The sequence below is a fragment of a genome, unplaced genomic scaffold, assembly GCF_019419815.1.
Source record: "Pyrus x bretschneideri cultivar Hongxiangsu unplaced genomic scaffold, Pyrus_bretschneideri_v1 Contig5, whole genome shotgun sequence".
NCBI classification, from domain to species: domain Eukaryota; kingdom Viridiplantae; phylum Streptophyta; class Magnoliopsida; order Rosales; family Rosaceae; genus Pyrus; species Pyrus x bretschneideri.
In genome coordinates, this window is record NW_025999787.1 from 11,868,027 (window position 1) to 11,886,995 (window position 18,969).

General features: G+C 36.0%; 3 protein-coding genes across 3 annotated transcripts; 2 read left to right on the forward strand and 1 right to left on the reverse strand.

The window, feature by feature from the left end:
• Window positions 1-1,703: 1,703 nt before the first annotated feature.
• Window positions 1,704-4,222, forward strand: LOC103963973 (peroxidase A2-like). Its single transcript, XM_048568965.1, has 4 exons — window positions 1,704-1,983; window positions 3,066-3,269; window positions 3,353-3,518; window positions 3,607-4,222. Exons 1-4 carry the CDS (start codon window positions 1,756-1,758, stop codon window positions 4,059-4,061), a joined length of 1,053 nt encoding a protein of 350 aa, XP_048424922.1. The 5' UTR covers window positions 1,704-1,755; the 3' UTR covers window positions 4,062-4,222.
• Window positions 4,223-11,415: 7,193 nt separating this feature from the next.
• On the forward strand, window positions 11,416-13,569 carry LOC103964015 (peroxidase A2). Its single transcript, XM_009376894.3, is given in 5 exon segments — window positions 11,416-11,579; window positions 11,582-11,769; window positions 12,467-12,670; window positions 12,754-12,919; window positions 13,018-13,569. Coding segments are annotated over 5 exon segments (1,050 nt in total). The 5' UTR covers window positions 11,416-11,542; the 3' UTR covers window positions 13,473-13,569.
• Window positions 13,570-15,100: 1,531 nt separating this feature from the next.
• On the reverse strand, window positions 15,101-17,540 carry LOC103964004 (protein trichome birefringence). Its single transcript, XM_009376885.3, is given in 6 exon segments — window positions 15,101-15,669; window positions 15,765-15,923; window positions 16,008-16,201; window positions 16,417-16,609; window positions 17,012-17,034; window positions 17,036-17,540. Coding segments are annotated over 6 exon segments (1,365 nt in total). The 5' UTR covers window positions 17,459-17,540; the 3' UTR covers window positions 15,101-15,296.
• Between the last annotated feature and the right edge of the window lie 1,429 nt (window positions 17,541-18,969).

Genomic DNA, 18,969 nt, shown 5'->3' on the forward strand with positions numbered 1-18,969 from the left:
ACTTAAAGCACACACATGATAATTCACCAAAAAAAAAAAAGCATACACATGATATACTCAAATAATGTATGTGACCATCAAATCTTTCTAAACACATTTACACAAAAAATTGTAAACTGCAAACTTGATTTGTGTTCCATGTAACAATGACTGCGAGTCGGCCATATATTCATAGTCATGTCGACCTGTTTTAAAAAGAAAGCCATTTGGTTCATACCAAATTGTGACTCGATTGGTGGTTGGGGGATAAGAAAAGCGGCGGCCGAGGTTTAGTTTTTTAGAGTTTTAACGAAACACTTCTAGTACTATTTATTTTTAATGAAAATAACATTTTTACTCTAAAAAGTCACTTATAGTACTATTTACTTACATCACTTTTTGTTCCTTTGATTAAAACTCAAAATTTTCAAATCATTTTTATTAGTTTTCTTTTAGTTTTTTATTGAGATAATTCGAGAGAAAAAGAAGAAGGGGATACCCCTTCCGAGATCATCAACGATGTCTGGAAGTCCCACGTTGGCACACGTAGCCAGCAGGCATCGAAGGGCAAATTTCTAAATACTCTGTTCCGCATTATAAAACAAGGCAGGAATGGAAAGAAAAGTAAAGGGTAATTTTGTCAAAACATTGTTGGTGAATAGCGTTTTTTATAGGTATAATTTCTATAAATAATAACTCAATAAGCAGCACTTCAAGTTGTTCTGGAATTCAAAAATATTTTCTTTAAAATAATTTTCAATTATTTTTAAAAGAACTTCCAAACAGTTCTAAATTTTTAGAGATGTTATAACTAGGTATGTCTTTGTGTAATTAACAGAGCCACGATATATCTGATACTTCTTTTAGGAAAGTAATATTCACATACTTATTTTTACATTCCCACACCCGTGTTAGTTTTTCCTCCGTGATCTTCTTCAATCTATTTGATTCGACGATCGAAAATTACGAAGAATATATAATAAATAAAAACAAGAGTATGACTAGCATTATCCCTTCTTTTATTCAACTCATTAGTTTATGCATCCACCCATTCAACTAATGTTATTCTTTTCTCTTTTTCCTTTTTTTATAAGAAAAGAGAATTTACAATTATTGTCTCGTTTTCTTGCGGTGATAATTATACATTGTTTTCTAATTTGGACTTTGAATTTTAATCAAGATACCATATTGATCGAATTAAAAAACTTATTATCTAAAGTTCAGGACACTTCTAATTATTAACTAAATTTAGGATTGAAACCTCACCTTTTTTTGAGGGAAGGGTAGCAACATTTGTCCTCCGTATGGCAGATTATATTGCATCCAGGGACCCACGTTCTGGATTCCAGTGTATCACCATGGTTCACGTAAAGGGAAAAGGGAAATGAATTCTTTCGTATCCCTTTTTAATCCATAAAATTAGGAAATCAATATCGCTAAAATTTTATCTAACAGTTACAAATAGAAGTCCACTTTAAAAGTTATAATAACTTTAACCGTTTGATCAAATTTCAATAATATAGATCCTCTAATTTTATGGATTAAGAAGAAAGAATCCAGAGAAAATCTTTTTTCTAGGAGAAAAAGGATTTAGATTTTTATTTATTTAAGTTAATTTGAACTTTTTACCAATAAAATAAAGTTAATTTGACATCTACCTAACGCGTGTTTCTCATCTACCAATTCTCTCAGTCACTCCATAAATAGACCTATACCGATTGGCTCACATATGCATTGATCAACATATGTTAGAAAAATCGTACACCACCTGAGAAAATGCCTCCTTATAGTGCTCAATTGTATTACAGATATGTTTTGGCAATGTTACTAATCTTGTGTGCAAGTGCAGGATGTGGTGATGCTCAGTTGACTCCTACGTTTTATGATGAATCATGCCCGAATGCCACCAGCATTGTGCGTGGAGTCATTCAAGAGGCTCTGCAGACCGATCCCCGGATTACTGCCAGCCTCACTCGGCTTCACTTCCACGATTGCTTCGTCAATGTATAATTCATTTCTTTGCTTCTGATGCCCTTTGTTTGTAACAAATCTTTCTTTGGCCGGTGTTCTTATCACGAATTCCAGTCCGGGATTTTGGTTTTAAGTATGGCCTCAGTAGTTAATGCACCAGCTCGATTTATGGTATTATGCTTATTTAGTGTATAGTGCAAGGATATTTAAGTGTCTTTGACCATTTAACATAGTTTTGAGGGGGCATATTTGTGAAGAACCCTTTTAATTAAAATAAGTAGAACTTGATGTTGGAGCCACTATTCTGAAAATTCCCGCTTAGACATCAAGCAGCTGGTCACCGTCTCAATTAGTCTATAGACGTTTGAAAATTAAGAAAGTGCGCCTAAACCCGCTTAGGTGTCCACCTAGGCATCCACTTAGCCCGCCTAAACCCGCCTAGGTTGCGACTTCCACTAGACATAAAATTGATAACTTTCATTTTGCATTTTATTTCTGTCAATAAAATGTAAGAGACTCGTTGAATACTTGGATAAACACTCATGATATGCTTGTTTCCCATATTCACAATATGTCCTAATACTTTATAATCTATATGTTATTTTATCTTGCAATTTACATATCCAATACAATTATGTGTTTTTTGAAATATAAATAAACAGTTATTTATACAATATACAATAAATTGCTTAAATTGGTCTAGTCCTCCTAGGACCCCGCCTAGCCGTTAGGCTCTAACCCACCGCCAAACTATCGCATAACGTCTTTTAGAACTTTGGTTGGAGCACAAAAAGATCTGTCCATGTTTTCTTTCCTTTTTAACCAAATGGAATTAATATTAGTTTCCCTGAAAATATCTCCATAGTATCAGATGCGAGGTTTAATTAGTTCTTCAAAGATTTAAGCTGAACAACTTATTCAACTTTGAAAACATACCAACCAAGATTACTTTGTATATATTAGCAGCTTCTAAGTTACAGGACTTCGGAACAATGCCTGAGCACAAAAGTGCTTTTATATCAGCTGCTTCTCTGTTAATAGAACTTCAGAAGACGTAAGCAAAATTCAAAAACATGCAACTTTTAGATGAAAAACACTTGTTGATTATATTTCAGGGTTGCGATGGATCAATTCTGCTGGACAACAGTACCAATCCTAACAGTACCATTGACAGCGAAAAAACAGCAATTGCAAATAACAACTCAGCCAGAGGATTTGATGTTGTGGACAATATCAAGACTGCATTGGAGAATGCTTGTCCCGCCGTCGTTTCCTGTGCTGATATTCTCGCCATTGCCGCCGAAGAATCTGTTGTTTTGGTATACATTTCAAGCTTCAACAACAATTTAAAGCATTTTGTTTCATGAGATTTGGAATTTGAGTAACTAATCTATGGTTGCAGTCTGGAGGTTCTTCATGGACAGTGCTATTAGGAAGAAGGGATAGCTTAACAGCTAATCGCACGGCTGCCAACGAAGCCCTTCCAGGTCCTACTTTTACACTTGACGAACTCATGGCCAACTTCTTAGCTGTAGGCCTCAACACCACGGATCTGGTTGCACTATCTGGTAAGCAAGCAAATCGGACGGCTGCAAAAAAAATATATCTATGTTCCCTTCCTTTATGGTATCAAAATTTGACATGCAAAATTGACAGGTGCTCACACATTTGGGCGTGCTAGATGTCTAACTTTCACTGATCGATTGTATAACTTCACCGGCACAGGCAGTCCTGATCCGACCTTGAACTCAACCTACTTAGAAATATTGAGTGAGATATGCCCACAGAATGGGAATGGTAGTGTATTGACCAATTTGGATCCTGTAACGCCTGACACTTTTGATTCAAAGTATTTCTCGAATCTTCAGGTTGAGGAAGGCTTGCTCCAAAGCGATCAAGAGCTCTTTTCAACTAGCGGGGCTGATACCATCGACATTGTTAACAACTTCAGCGCTAATCAGAGCGCATTCTTTGAGAGTTTCGGGGAATCCATGATAAAAATGGGTAATATAAGCCCGTTGACCGGAACCGAGGGGGAGATTCGATTGAGCTGCCGTAGAGTTAATGGAGAATCATATGGATTAACAGCTACTTTGGTAGCTGAGTATTAATTAATTAAATAACTTAATGTTATGGAAAAGTAGTTAAGCTTTATGCTTCATATGATGATTGTGATGATCATGACTACGAGTACCGAGCTCACCTTCGAGCTTATATGGCTAGTCCCCTTGCTCAGTAAACTTAAATAAAAGACAGATCGACTTCACATCCATTTGAAGAAGATATATATTATCAGCTTATCTCACGGGATCTCAGGGTTTTCGAAGTATTGTGTTATTTTAACTAGAGACTGAAGTGAATTTTACAATGCAACAATCATGAGGCAATCACCCCACCCCTTCCCTAATTACAACTTTAGTACTTACTAGAAAAACTGTCAGCTCTCTGCTGCGCGTTTTCAAACTATAATCATCAACAACAATGAATAATATCTACAAAAAAATTCACTCAAATGGGAGCAACAACATACTCGCATTTTCAAATGCAGCAATCTAGACAACGCACATTTTACTTGAGTAAGTACCACAAACCCACAAATTAACACAGTCATCTCCAAATAATTGAAAAACCAAGAGATAGGTGAATCGATACGGTAAAATAGGCAATTCAATTTGCATTTACATTCTATTAAGTTGACATCAAGAGCCAATATACAATCAAAATGGCGATTTCAAAAGTTTCTATTAACAAAAGTTGCAATGACAAAATATAGTTTCTTTGCAGCAGAAATAGAAATAGCACGTAGTTCACATAAATTTTGTTTGTGCATGCAACATGACAAAATACATGTCTTGCAAGCTTTGTTGTCGTTCTAGCAATTGCAAAAAATAAAAATAAAAAATAAAACAAGTTTTTAAGGTCTATGCATCAGGTAACTTTAGATATGGAATGCCCAAAAAGAATATAAATATATGTATATTTCTAATCCTTCGCAGTAGTCCATTATGAACTCTTCCATAGCTCACTTCTTTTGCGAATGATGATCTTCAGCACCGAGAAGGAAACCAGAAACAAATATTCAATAACTATCCAATTTAGCTTATATTATTGTAAATAGTATCGAATCAAGCAATTTGGAAAGAATACATAAATGAATCATCTAACCTGGATTCATGACGACATAATGGAAAGATGTTATGCTTCTAAAACTTGACCAGCCATGAACAAGATGGCGACCTTAACATATCTAAATATATTGCAAGGTTTAAAACCAAAGAAACTACGATGTCTGAAGGGTCGACAAAATATGAGCATTACGAAAGAACATTTTTGTGATAAGTGGGCATAGTTTGTAAAATGTTGAATTCATGCCACCCATGATACATAGGCTAAAAAGGAAGTCAGAGAAAAAGCTAAAACTGTCAACAAATCTATTTGGATGGCAGAAATCCAGTAAAAATTAAATCTAAGAGGAGAAAACTTGCTATAGCTCATCTAGTACGGCGACCACGGAATGAGTAGATGTGACAGCCGAAAAAGCAGTGGAGGAGGATTGATAGCAGGTTCAGATAGAGGCACGGGCCTGGAGATTGAGCTGGTTGGAGGAGTGGTGGAGACGGGTCCAGTACTGGAGCATGTGGATTGTGCACAAGGTCCAAAAGGCACGGGCACAGGTCCAGAAAGTGGCGCATATGAAGCAGCAGAGGCAGGCGCAGATGCTGATTGTGGAATGAAGGGCTTGGGCCTTGAAGCAGACATGGGGCCGAATAGGGAAAGGAGGGGAGAGGGAGAAGAACCATAGACATATTTCCAGATATCTTGACCAATAAGATAAGTTGACTAACCCAAACAATATAGTTGGTGGTAGAAAGTTTAAGGAAGGTTGCAGCATTTTGATCGGGTAAAGAGGAAGAAGGTGATGCCATGAGGAATAATGATGGGACGGCCTAGGGAAGAAAGGGAGAGCAGAAAGCCAGGACTTAAGAAAACTTAGACGAGTGATTCCATGTAGAATTATAACTCTTTGTATTGATGTGTGAAAAATATTACAATATATAGACGTTATATTAATTCCTATTGAGGTGGAAATTCTACACTAATTACAATTGAAAATCATATTTTTATACTACATGCTATAATTACAAAGAGAATTTCTATTAAATTAAGGAAATTGCTATTGACACTCTAAAAATCTTATTTTGTACTCTAAACTTTCTATAAAAAGAAAAAAAAATACATTTATGAAGAATGTAGAATAAAATTTTTGAAATGAAAAAATAACAATTTCCTTAATTAATTATAATATAACAGGATTTAAGACCCACGGACAATATTCTCTCTCATTAAGATGAGGAGGCTGCCAAATTTGCCCAAGAGCTAGTACTAGAAACCGAAGACACGCATGCATGCCCTTGTTGACTTAAGTACTAAACAAATTCTATTTGCATTTGTTGCATCTAATTATCTCGAATTGGATTAATTTTAAGGACTAAGTTGGACTGATTTAGACTAAATTAAGCTAGATTAACTTAATAAAGCATTTGGTGTAGTGTTAAACTAAGAAACTGGATAATAACATATTCTAATATAATATTATTTAATCTAATATATTTTATTATTTTATTATTTAATCTCTTTTTCTTTTTTCTAAATTCTCTTCTTCTCTCCCGAAAATTCATTCCACACCTGCAGATCATTCAAACAATTGCAGAGCAAATCAAATGCCAATTCCAGATCACATCAAACCCAGTTCGAAATCAAAACCCAATTTACATCAAAACCAAATGAAAACAAGAATCCCAAGCCACTGCCCTTGGCGGAGAACACGTCGTTGTGGCTTCGACATTTTTGGCCTCCCATATTCCTTCGAGCGCACTGGGTGGCTCACCCACCGTTGGGTTCACAAGATCCCGTCAATTGTGCGAAGTCGACAAGTCTGAGGTCGAGTTCGAAGCGCAACAAAGCAAACGGCTAGAGTTGGACGGACGACGGTAAGAGTAGGATCTGCCTCAGTTCGAAATTCTAGGTTCAGGGTGAGAAGAGAGGGAGAGAGTGTGGTGGGCTGGTGGTGTGATCTCGCTAGAGTTGGCGAGTTGTGATGTGATGGCAGCTATCGATGCTCAAGAGAACAGAGAGCAAAGAGAGGATGAGAGGGAGCATACGAAGACGGAGCAGACAAGGTCTTAGCAATCCCATGGATATTGGGGGGATCTCGCTAAGAACTCCTAATGAAGGAGTTTGAAGTCTCCTTTAATCTCATTAAACATAATACCACTACGGAACAAACAACTGGACTAATAATTAGTCCATCTAGTCCAATAACACTTAATAAGGGCAAACATACGCCCCATTATAATTTTAGTACTCCCTGCTGCTTCCCATGCATGCATTTCAAGATTCCGAAATAACCTTCCAACACATTAATCATTTCGAACAAACCTTTTCCACGCATGTGCATGCATGCATGTCTGATCCAGAACTAAACAGGTAAATACGTAGACTGTCTTACAATAATGATATATACTCGACTAGCTCATCACCGTCCAATTATATAATCATGAGATATATACTTTCTTTTACAGTTTCGCTCCGTTTGTTACACAATACTAAGAAACTCTCTTAACAAGGATACTGTTGGAAATTTTAAGTAGAAATTTTATTGTTCCATACTAGTCATTACCAAAAGGTTCTCTCACTTTATAAGGTTTTATCCTTTATAAAAAGTAATTCAAGTGATGGAACATGGAGAAGAAACTTGGGCTCAACCTTGGGGTTAGATTTTGAGATGTACTAATTAATTGATAATTAATATATCAACAGACTCAGGCATAAACTTATTATACATAAATCCATTTGCATGACATTTAGAACACAGAAAAATAAAATTATATACATTCATCTGTATGACATTTAAAACACAGAAAAATAAAATTATTCTACAATCCCAAACATTTTTACTAAGAGAACCACAAAGAAATTCTCCAAAAGTCAAGTTTTCTGGTGTTGAAATTCTAACTTAGACCGTTGAATCTAGGTGAAGCTTATTATATATGCCTTTATATGCATGACAAGCATTGAGTAGGGATAAAATTTTTGTTTCAAGGACATAGTAGTACGCAAGCCTCGATCTTCAGTTTATCTGCTAATATTATTTTGTTTTGTTCATATTATCTTAAATTATTTATTAATATTTATTATTTATTAGTATACATAAATTTATCATTGATTGTTGATATTTATGTAAGAGACACTGGGCATGATCCTTACTTTAGGTGAGACTCGATAAGCAAAACGTGGCGCTACTTTAGTCCTGTCCCTTTTTATGGGGAAAGATGGGGAAGGACTTTTGGTGCTGCCTTTTAAGTAAAGCTAGCTCTGCACTTTCACGCGTAGAAATGTTGCATGACCTAAAAGCAGCCAGAGACCCCTCACAACTCTGTGGGCACTGGGCAGGGCTAGTACACTAGTTTAATGTCGAGGTATATATTCCTAAGATATTCTAGTATAGCGGTGTGATATTCATACATTTTATTTTACTTTTTATATATTTTTTTAATTTTCGACCGTCTGATCGGATAAACTGAAGAAGATCAATGAACATAAATTATCAAAAGGCATGTGAGAAGTAAAATGAGGTATGTGGATAGCACATCCCTTCAATATACTACCTACCAATTCCCACCAGTTTAAACTTTAAAGTCAAGGCATATATTTTTGTGATAATTCGATAAAGAACCAATTCCTACGAAAATTATTATGTTTAATCTTAAAACTTACTTATCAATTTAAGTTCATTGACTTTGATCCATATAATCATTTTTTTTTTTTGGTGGTTATGAGTCCGTGGCAACTTTAAAGCTATGCTTTGTGAATTTATTTTTCAGAACACACTATATACCTCTGGGCTATTTTAGAAATTATATCATTTTAATTATCCAGATTTTTAGTAATTTGACTGCTCCTATTAGTGTGCTTTGGACATGGATTAGAGGTAATCGTATGTGTAATCAAGTTATGATTTTCTTTGGTTAGCATGATATCTCTCCTTATTTGTCTAATTTATGTAGTGTTCTTGTGATGGAAGGGAGAAATTGTAAAGTTTGTTCATGGAGTCCGTAGAGAATCTCGGAAAAAAAGGCAAAAATCCGAAGTCATACAACAAACAAAAATTTTAGGATGCTTTGGAGTATAGAACTCTGAATGTTTTAACAGTTAGATTTTTTTTTTTTTTTTTTTTGTATTTTTAAACAAAAAATCTAAAACATTCGAGATATCTCGGAATATTGTAAAAAATCCCACGACAACTAGGCGAGGTCACGTACGGACCAAACCAAGCTAACGACAAAAACAGAACGTGAAAAAAGGAGCAAAAAATAGAGAGACAGCAGCTCCCAAGGACAAAGGCAAGAGGGAAAAGCTGGGAAGAGCAACATGGTCAAGCTTTAAACCTCCCATCCAGCTAAGCCCTGAAAAACTCAAAAGGAGGGGAGGACATGGCAGGCCATCAGATACCCTTTCATCTTCAATAATGGCATGGTGTGTGTTGCAATGACGTTACACCCCTTATAACATCACGAAACCAGACCATGATGCAGGACTAAAATTAAAGTAAGTAGTGGCTATTGTAGAAAGGTTAAATTTCTAGAGATGTTAGCCACGTTTTGCTTATTCAGTTTAAATTTCTATAAATAATAACTCATGTACATATGGAATACGATCAAGAGATAAATATTTTTTACATTAATATTTCTTTTGAACTTTTAAATTTTATAACATCCAAAGGGTTTGATTAAGAATAATGTGGAGGCTTTTAGTCTTAAATAACATGAATGATGACATTGATTATAACTAATATAATATTTAAACAAATAAAGATTAAAACTTAAAATTAATAAAAACTGAGAATTTCGCTCAAACAACAAAAACCGTAGAAGCCTAGTTGACTGATCTTGTGGATTCGCAGCCAAAGTCAAGTACATCTATGGAGATTGGGGGATGGAGATTCACTTAAATTCCAACTATGTGATTAATGGTACAATGTCGAGGAGTTTATTGTTTGCTATTTAATATATTGTTGCAAAAAAAATTAAAATTGGGAGGAAAGCAAAAGAAAACAACAAGGAGGGAGGAAGCCCTCCATTAATGCTTTGGTGGTAAGTCATCACAATACGCATGTAACATGTTTATAACATGGATTTTTTGCAACAAAAACTACAAAACAAATAACCATATATGCATGTAAAATGTTTATCACATGGATTTTTTACAACAAAATTCTACAAAATAAATAACCATATGATATATGATGGTTAATTGGATATTATTTCAGGAGGAAAATTGTAATTGAATGAGGAAGGCAACCCATATTTTCCTGGCAGATAGAATAAATTTTCAGAATGGGATATAAGATATATTCTTGTTTGGATTTGCTTTTAGCTTCTTTTTTTTTCTTGGCATACAAATGGTATTATATAGCCATGTTAAGAAATATTCGATGCGTTAAAGTTAAAGATGAATTTCGTCAATGGCATATTGCAAACCTTTTTTTTTTTGTTGTTGGAGAGTTATTGACCTAAATGGCAGAGGAGGAAGATGAAGGCTGGATCTATTTTAACTTCATGAAATTCCTTTATCAAAATATTTTACCTAAAGCAATGCCGTCATTTAGTAGGATCTTAACTTTAACTATAAGCGTTTGATGTAAATAAATATCCAGGTGCTTATAAAAAGTGTAAAAATATTTGTCAACATGTTTGTCCTTTGATCCTATTCCAGTATATATACATTAAATTCTAGAGATGTTATACGTTTTTGTGTAATTAACAGTGCAATGGTATCTCTGATACTTCTTTAGTTCAACTCATTAGTTTATATATCCACTTATTCAACTAATGTTAGAATTACTCTCATTTTCATTTTTAATAAGAAGAGATAATTTGCAAATATTGTCTCATTTTCTTGCAGTGATGGTTATTACATGGTTTTCTAATGTGGAGCTTGAATTTCAATCAAAATACAATATTGATCAAAAAACGTTTTTTATCTGCCCACACTTCAAGTTCAATACGCCTCTACTTATTAGGAAAATTTTTCCAAGTGCCGGGACACATGGTGTTCCCTCACACATTAGGATTTAGTTTTATATATTTATTGAAATATAAAATTGAAGGATATTCAAAATGTCAAATCCTAATGTGTGAAGGAACACCATGTATCATGATGTTCCGGCACTTGGAAAAATTTCTCCTACTTATTAGGTGCTTTTTGAATTGAAACCTCAACTTTTTCCTGCTCATTATTTTATCCTCCACATGGCAGATTATATTGCATCCAGGGACCACATTCTGGATTCCAGCTTATCATGGTTGTAAAGGGCTAACGGGACTTAGATATTTATTTATCAAAGTTAAATTTGACCTTTAAAATCCATGATCGACTTATCTACCTAACACATGCTTTTCATTTTTATATCCAATAAAGCTTGTCAATTTGGTGCCAATCCCCTTTCTGTCACTCCATAAATAGACCTACTAATTGGCTCACATATGCATTAATGAACATACGTTAGAAAAATCGATTACCACCTAAGAAAATGCCTTCTTCTTGTAGCGCTCAATTTTGTTACAAATATATTTTGTAATATTACTAATCTTGTGTGCAAGTGCAGGATGTGGTGCTCAGTTGACTCCTACGTTTTATGATGAATCATGCCCGAATGCCACCAGCATTGTGCGTGGAGTCATTCAAGAGGCTCTGCAGACCGATCCCCGGATTGCTGCCAGCCTCACTCGGCTTCACTTCCACGATTGCTTCGTCAATGTATATTCATTTCTTTGCTTCTGATCCCTTTGTTTGTTACAAATCTTTCTTTGGCCGGTGTTCTTATCACGAATTCCAGTCCAGCATTTTGGTTTAAGAATGGCCTCGGTAGTCAGTGCCCCAGTACGATTTATGGTATTATGCTTATTTAGTGTATAGTGAAAGGAGATTTAAGTGTTTTGACTATTTAAGATAGCTTTTTAAGAAAGTTGAAGTTCTACCATAAAACCAATTAGCAATATGAGAAATAAACCACTACTTATAAGATCATGCAAGGTTCTTTCCCCCATCAATATGAGACTCATTCTCAACAGTTTTGACTGGCATAGTTGTAAAGAACCCTTTTAATTCAAATGTAGCAATAGAACTTGTAGTTGGAGCACAAAAAGATCTGCCATGTTTTGTTTTCCTTTTATCCATATGGAATTAATATTAATTTCCCTGAAAATATATCATAACAACAGATGCAATGCTTTAGTTTTTCAAAGATTTAAGCTGAATAAAATATTCAACTTTGAAATACCAACCAGGATTACTTTGTATGTATGGCAGCTTCTATGTTACAGGACTTCGGAACAATGCCTAAGCACAAAAGTGCTTTTATTAGCAGCTGCTTCTTTGTTTATAGAACTTCAGAAGAAGTGAAATTCCAAACGTGCAATTTTGAGATGAAAAGAACTTGTTGATTCTATTTCAGGGTTGCGATGGATCAATTCTGTTGGACAACAGTACCAGTTCTACCAGTACCATAGACAGCGAAAAAACAGCATTTCCAAATAACAACTCAGTCAGAGGATTTGATGTTGTGGACAGTATCAAGACTGCATTGGAGAATGCCTGTCCCGCCGTCGTTTCCTGTGCTGATATTCTCGCCATTGCTGCCGAAGAATCTGTTGCTTTGGTATACATTTCAAGCTTCAACAACAATTTAAAGCATTTTGTGTCATGAGATTTTGTAATTGAGTAATTAATCTATGGTTACAGTCTGGAGGTCCTTCATGGACAGTGCTATTAGGAAGAAGGGATAGCACAACAGCGAATCGCACGGCTGCCAACTTAGCCATTCCAGCTCCTACTTTAACACTTGATGGACTCAAGGCCAACTTCTTAGCTGTAGGCCTCAACACCACTGATCTGGTTGCACTATCTGGTAAGCAAGCAGATCGCACGGCTACAAAAAATAAAAAAAATATCTTCACTATGTTGCTTTACTTTATATTAACAAAATTTGACATGCAAAATTGACAGGTGCTCACACATTTGGGCGTGCTAGATGTCAATCTTTCACCAATCGATTGTATAACTTCAGCGGCACAGGCAGTCCTGATCCAACCTTGAACTCAACCTACTTAGAAACACTGAGTCAGATATGCCCGCAGAATGGGAATAGCAGTGTGCTAACCAATTTGGATCCTGTAACGCCCGACACTTTTGATGCAAAGTATTTCTCGAATCTTCAAGTCCAGCAAGGCTTGCTCCAAAGCGATCAGGAGCTGTTTTCAACTAGCGGGGCTGATACCATCGGCATTGTTAACAACTTCAGCACTAATCAGAGCGCATTCTTTGAGAGTTTCGTGGAATCCATGATTAAAATGGGGAATATAAGCCCCTTGACCGGTACTGATGGAGAGATTCGATTGAACTGCCGTAGGGTTAATGGAGATTCATATGGATCAGCTGCTACTTTGGTAGCTGAATATTAATTAAATTAATTAAGGTTATGTAAAACTAGTTAATTATTTGTTTCACTCTTATTCATGAAATCATTTGCCTTAATTCATCTATATTTGTTTCACTCTTAATTCATGAAATCATTTACTTAAGGAGAAAGTTGTGGTGTGTACATCTTCTCCTTGTTGCTACTTAGACGTCCTCACTGTAATCAGTGTGACATATAATTGAAATGTTATTGAATATATATGTACACACACACACACACACACCTTTATCATTTTTCCACATGGTATCAGGGCGGGTATCCTCAGGCCTGTCTCTGCATGTCCTTGTTCTTGAGTTTTTTTCAGCTTACAAAGAAGGGAGTTTTAATGAAAAGCCCACGGTACTGTTCATTTTAACGAAAAACCACATTTTTACACTAAAAAGTCAATTCTAGCACTATTTAATTTACCCTTTATTTTGTCTTTATCATTAAAACTGAAAGTTTTCAAACTCTTTTTATTAGTTTCTTACAAAGAATGGCAAAAAAAAACTCAGTTAACTTGGAGGCATCTCCTAGTCTTGAACTAGAAATGGTGATTAAAGGAATTACACCGAATGGCTATACTCCTATCGATCCATTCCACTACAAACATAAATTTCTACTTGTTTGAATTGGAAATCTCAAGTTATAGCAAATTGTGTCCAGTGGTGCGAACTTTCTCATTCACTCTGCTTGTAACGAAATGGCTAATGAACAACATACCTTGAATATGAACGAGCAAGATCCTTGTGTACGAAATTTGCTCCTACAAGAGGCTTCAACAACTCCGCTCTTATCATCCACTGAACTTCTAACAAGACACAGACAGATGGATGATCTAACATATTCCCTCAAAGAGAATCACGCACCAACAAAAACTAGGCGCTTTCCTCACTATAATCCCATTATGTTCTTACCATCCAACCTGCAAAAGTTCATCATAAACCAACATAATGGATATTCTATGCTCTTCTAGTAATTGTTTGACTCAAAACACATCCATCAAACAATCCAAAGGCCCCCATGTTTCTATAACTAGTGGTAACATCACCTTTATGCTGCTGAATATTCCTCAATTTTTGAAACCCCTAGTTTCATTTCTACAAATTAAACTAACACAATGGTCAGATCAGATGTGCATAATCGGTGTAGGCAAGTCTTTCTTCTGGGGCCGTGCTGAGTGATCTCACTTGCTTCATTGGAGCATTTTATTTCCTTCACACACACCGTAGAGATTCATATATGCATATTTCATGTGTTCTTTGCAGGGGGCTGGAGAAGGATTTACAGCTGTAACGTGTACGCCATTGTGACTATTTTCTAAATAAATATCGCTCACATGTAGTACGAAATTAGTTTGGAATACCATCACGATCGCCTATTTGGTGGTAGTTAAGTCTTTCTCCTAAGGCTGTGCTGAGTCTACTGACGGATCTCATTCACTTGCTTCATGTGGACCAGTTTGTTTATTTAACACCGTACAATATGGATCTTCTGCTACTCTGGTATTGAGCATTATTTGAAATAATCAAGGTTGTGTAATCGTAAACCTAGCTAAGCTTTTGCTTCGTATGATGGTTGTGACGATCATGGCTACGAGAGCAACGATCTCATCTTTGAACTTATATGACAGAACTCACAATTATCATCTTACTTCAATTTGCACAAAGATGTTATCAGCTTATATTACCGAGACTCGATTTTACAAAGAATATCACGTCATTTTGTTTCCTCCTACAATTCTACTGAAAGATACAACAGAAAACATTTTCTCCAAAACTATTTTGACATGATCCCATCTATACAAGGCATCTGTCTAATCATTTATCTAGGGTTTCTGTTGCTGTTGGTCTTGACGCTGCTGTTGTTGCTGCTTCTGGTTATGTCGAACGAGCTGAGCATATAGAAGCTCATTCCATGTATCAGGAACACCAGGGAGGCACCAGTGACTGCAATCCTGGTATCTGAAAGGTGATTTCCTCTCCTCCTCTGTAAAATTCTGCTTTCTGTAAATCGATGGATGAGCATCCCTCCTGAAATCGGTCATTCTCGTAATGTTTAGATAGAATATTGGCGTCTTCATTCCCGTGATTACTGAGTCAAATATTCTCAATTTTGATGCATATTTTCCTCTAGTTGTCTCCTTTGCAAGTGGCTCTATCAGATCGTGGCATTGCCCTCCCGAATTCCATCTTCCACCTCTGCAAAGGGTAAAAGGATTATGAAGATGCCTGTATATTTGTGAACGAACCGTGAGGTTTTAAAAGTAAAAAAGTACTGGATGTGGTCTACGTACCTAAAGTGATTAGGCGAATAGCCCCGGAAGAAAACAATAGTTTTCTCAGGATTTAAGTTGGTATCCACCCATCTTGCCCATGTCGTTAAAGCTTTCCGAAATGCCTCTTTAACGTTCAATACATCGTAGATGTAGCTACCCTCTTGATAGTAACCCTTCCTGCAAGATTCCTATATTCATTTAGTATTTCCGAGTTCCAAAAATTAATTAATGACATAGAGTGAGAGAGAGAATGAGTTTAACCCTCTGGAAGTTTTCTCATGAGTCCACCAGTGACCTGTGTTGAAGATGAGAACATCTGCAGTTTTGTACTTATCGGAGGATCTCTCAATCAAATCAAGGCGAAGCGTTTCCTTTATTGATCCATTTGCATCTGCCATCTCCCATTCTTGAACTAGAAATGGCGATCGAAAGAACTCCACTGAGCAATTGTACTCCTATTCATCCACTCCAGCAAAATAAACATGTAAATATTTCTACTTTTGAATTGGAAATCTCAAGTCATTAGCAAATTATATCGGGTCTCGTGTTGTGAACTATCTAATTCACTCTTGTCAAAATGAAATTCAACAACGAAACAAATCCAATGGAGAGAAGGAAGAATTTATCAGGCTATGAATTCCAAGTCAGAGACAACGGATAGTGAACATACCTTGAATACGATAGAGTAAGAACCCTCTGAACGAAATTCGCTCCTACCCAAGGCTTCAACAACTCCACTCTTGTCATCCACTGAATTTCGAAGAAGACATAGCAAAGACTCCCACATATTCCTATTAAGAGAATCCCCAACAAAAACCAGTCGCTTTCCTCTCAATAGTCCCAACATGTTCTTACCATCCAATCTGCACAAAAAGTTCACCAGAAACCAGCATCACCAAATCTGAACCAACAAGCTTTATTCAACAAAAACGATACATGGAATGCATAAGCATAAAACATAAACATACACACGCAGACACATTAGTACACACAACGAAACTCCGTTGTTTTTAAAAACAGAAATTCAGGGTGAATTTTAAACTGTCATAACAAGTAATTGTTATATTGATCCTCACAAGATTAATTTGCAAACAAGTAAATTTGCACTTATGAAAAACAACCATAACAAGCACAAATTCCTAAAACTGCTAACTTTAGAAGTTGAACTAGTCATGCAAAATTACCTTAATTTAGAAGCAAAACCAAATGCAATACAGTGTGTAAACAAACATGCTTTTAAATCAGAAGTCAAAACAGCCCTGCACCTTGGAAGATTGCAAATGTTTGGGTTGCCATCTATACTTTTCGTAGCGATTATCCGGCCTCTTATTAAGAAAACAATTGAAGGATTCATCAATAAGAGGACAAGAACCCGGCGCATAAAGCGGATACGAATCATCTCTCACCCACATTCCATCAAATAGGTCACAATCATCCCTCGAAAATTCAAAAGCGGGCTGAGTTTGACTGCTCTGCTTCTCAGATTCCGACAATGCCTCATTAGCATCATCACTCTTTTTCGAGGTCAATGCCACTGCTTGCCCCAAAACCCCATCAGAATCTTTACCAAAAGATTCATTTTTTCTTGAACCCTCCAGTTTCCCGGAAAATCCCATTTTCCCAGTTACTTGAATCGTAGTGTTTTGGGACGAAGTCTGATTGGATTCTTGGGGCAAGAAAAGAATTGGGTCCGGCCGTTGCGCACTAGCCATCGGAGGATCAGACTGCAAACCTCCACTCTCATCCAAACGCGGGAAATATTCAGCTTTCCAGGAAAATGGGGTTTCCCGGGAAAGTTCAAAAGGGGTTTTGAAGATATTCTTAAAGCCGAAAGGGAAAGAGTAGCCAGATGGGTTGAAAACCAGGAAGAAAGTGCAAGCGATACAGAAGAACGAGAAGCCATAGGCAAAGGCGGCGGTTCTTCTGGAGGGGAAGAAGAGTGGGGAAGAAAGAGAGGGTTTGGAGGACGCCTCTGGTCTTGGGATCGTGGGGGAGTGGCGGTGCTTTGTGGGTTGTGGGGTTGTCTGGCTTGGGGAATCCGCCATTGTTTGAGAGCTTGTGACCCGTGTCGGTGGAAGAGTTGCTTTTCCTTACAGTTTCTGCTGTCTAGGCCACTTTTCAGTTTGGCGGTTAGTCTAGTTGCACAGTTGAAAGTTGCTTTTTTTTTTTTTTTTTTTTTTTTTTTTTGGAAAATTGAAAGTTGCTATTTTTCAACATAAGAATGCAGATGTAATTGACCATTAAAAAAATCCAGATGTAATAATAATTTATGAACAAGTGGCATTTTTTTTTTTGTAAGAAAAAAAAAATTTGAGTGTGATAGCAATACATTGAACTTATGATTGTGATATATTACATTCATAAGTGTGATATTAACGAAGTAAACTCACATTAGTATAACAGTAGTGTTATAAATATTAAACTCAAGTTGTCTGATTTCTATATACAAGTATTATACCCACTTAAACTAATGTGAAATACCTTATCCATATCATAAATGTGATAGCAGTATGAGTTCAATTATTTTTTTTTCTTTCATTAGAATACCAAGATAAATGCTGTAACATTGAATTAATATTTTTATCATTTGAGTATTATCAATTAAATGTTATGTAATTAAAGTGAAATCATGAAAGAATTGACAGTAAAACAAAATTAAAGTGGTGCCCTTTTTCGTAGTAAAAGTGGCATGCAGAGTGGATTCGATGTTTCGAACCCGAGACGCTTCAAACCCCACATGCATTTTGGGTTTGAAACTTTCATTCTTTAAATTAATGTAATAATTTCGAATCTTCTCCCTCTTTTTAATAATAGTTAAAAAAAGAGTGGAGTCAATGTTTGAAGGAGGAAATTATAATGTGTTAAAATTTTAACAGCATTTGTACATAACAAAGCTAAAAAAGGTGACACAAAAATTTGTTTTTATTTATGACATTGTTATTTGGTAATGCAAAAAACTGACATAGCAATCAAAGAGCACAATAACATAAGTTTGCAGAAGTGTAATTTGTAAGGGGGAAGAGACGGTGGCCGGCTTTCGTTTGATGGACGTCGGAAAATGTTGCTTCAGTGAGCATATGAAAGCCATATACATTGATTTTCAAGCAAGGCTGATAACCTAATTTCCGATAGGTGGTGTCAAGATCAATGTGAATCCGGCATTGTGCTCGTTGTTCCAACCACGGTATAAAACTGGGATTGAAAGTTTTAGTAGGATCTGCAA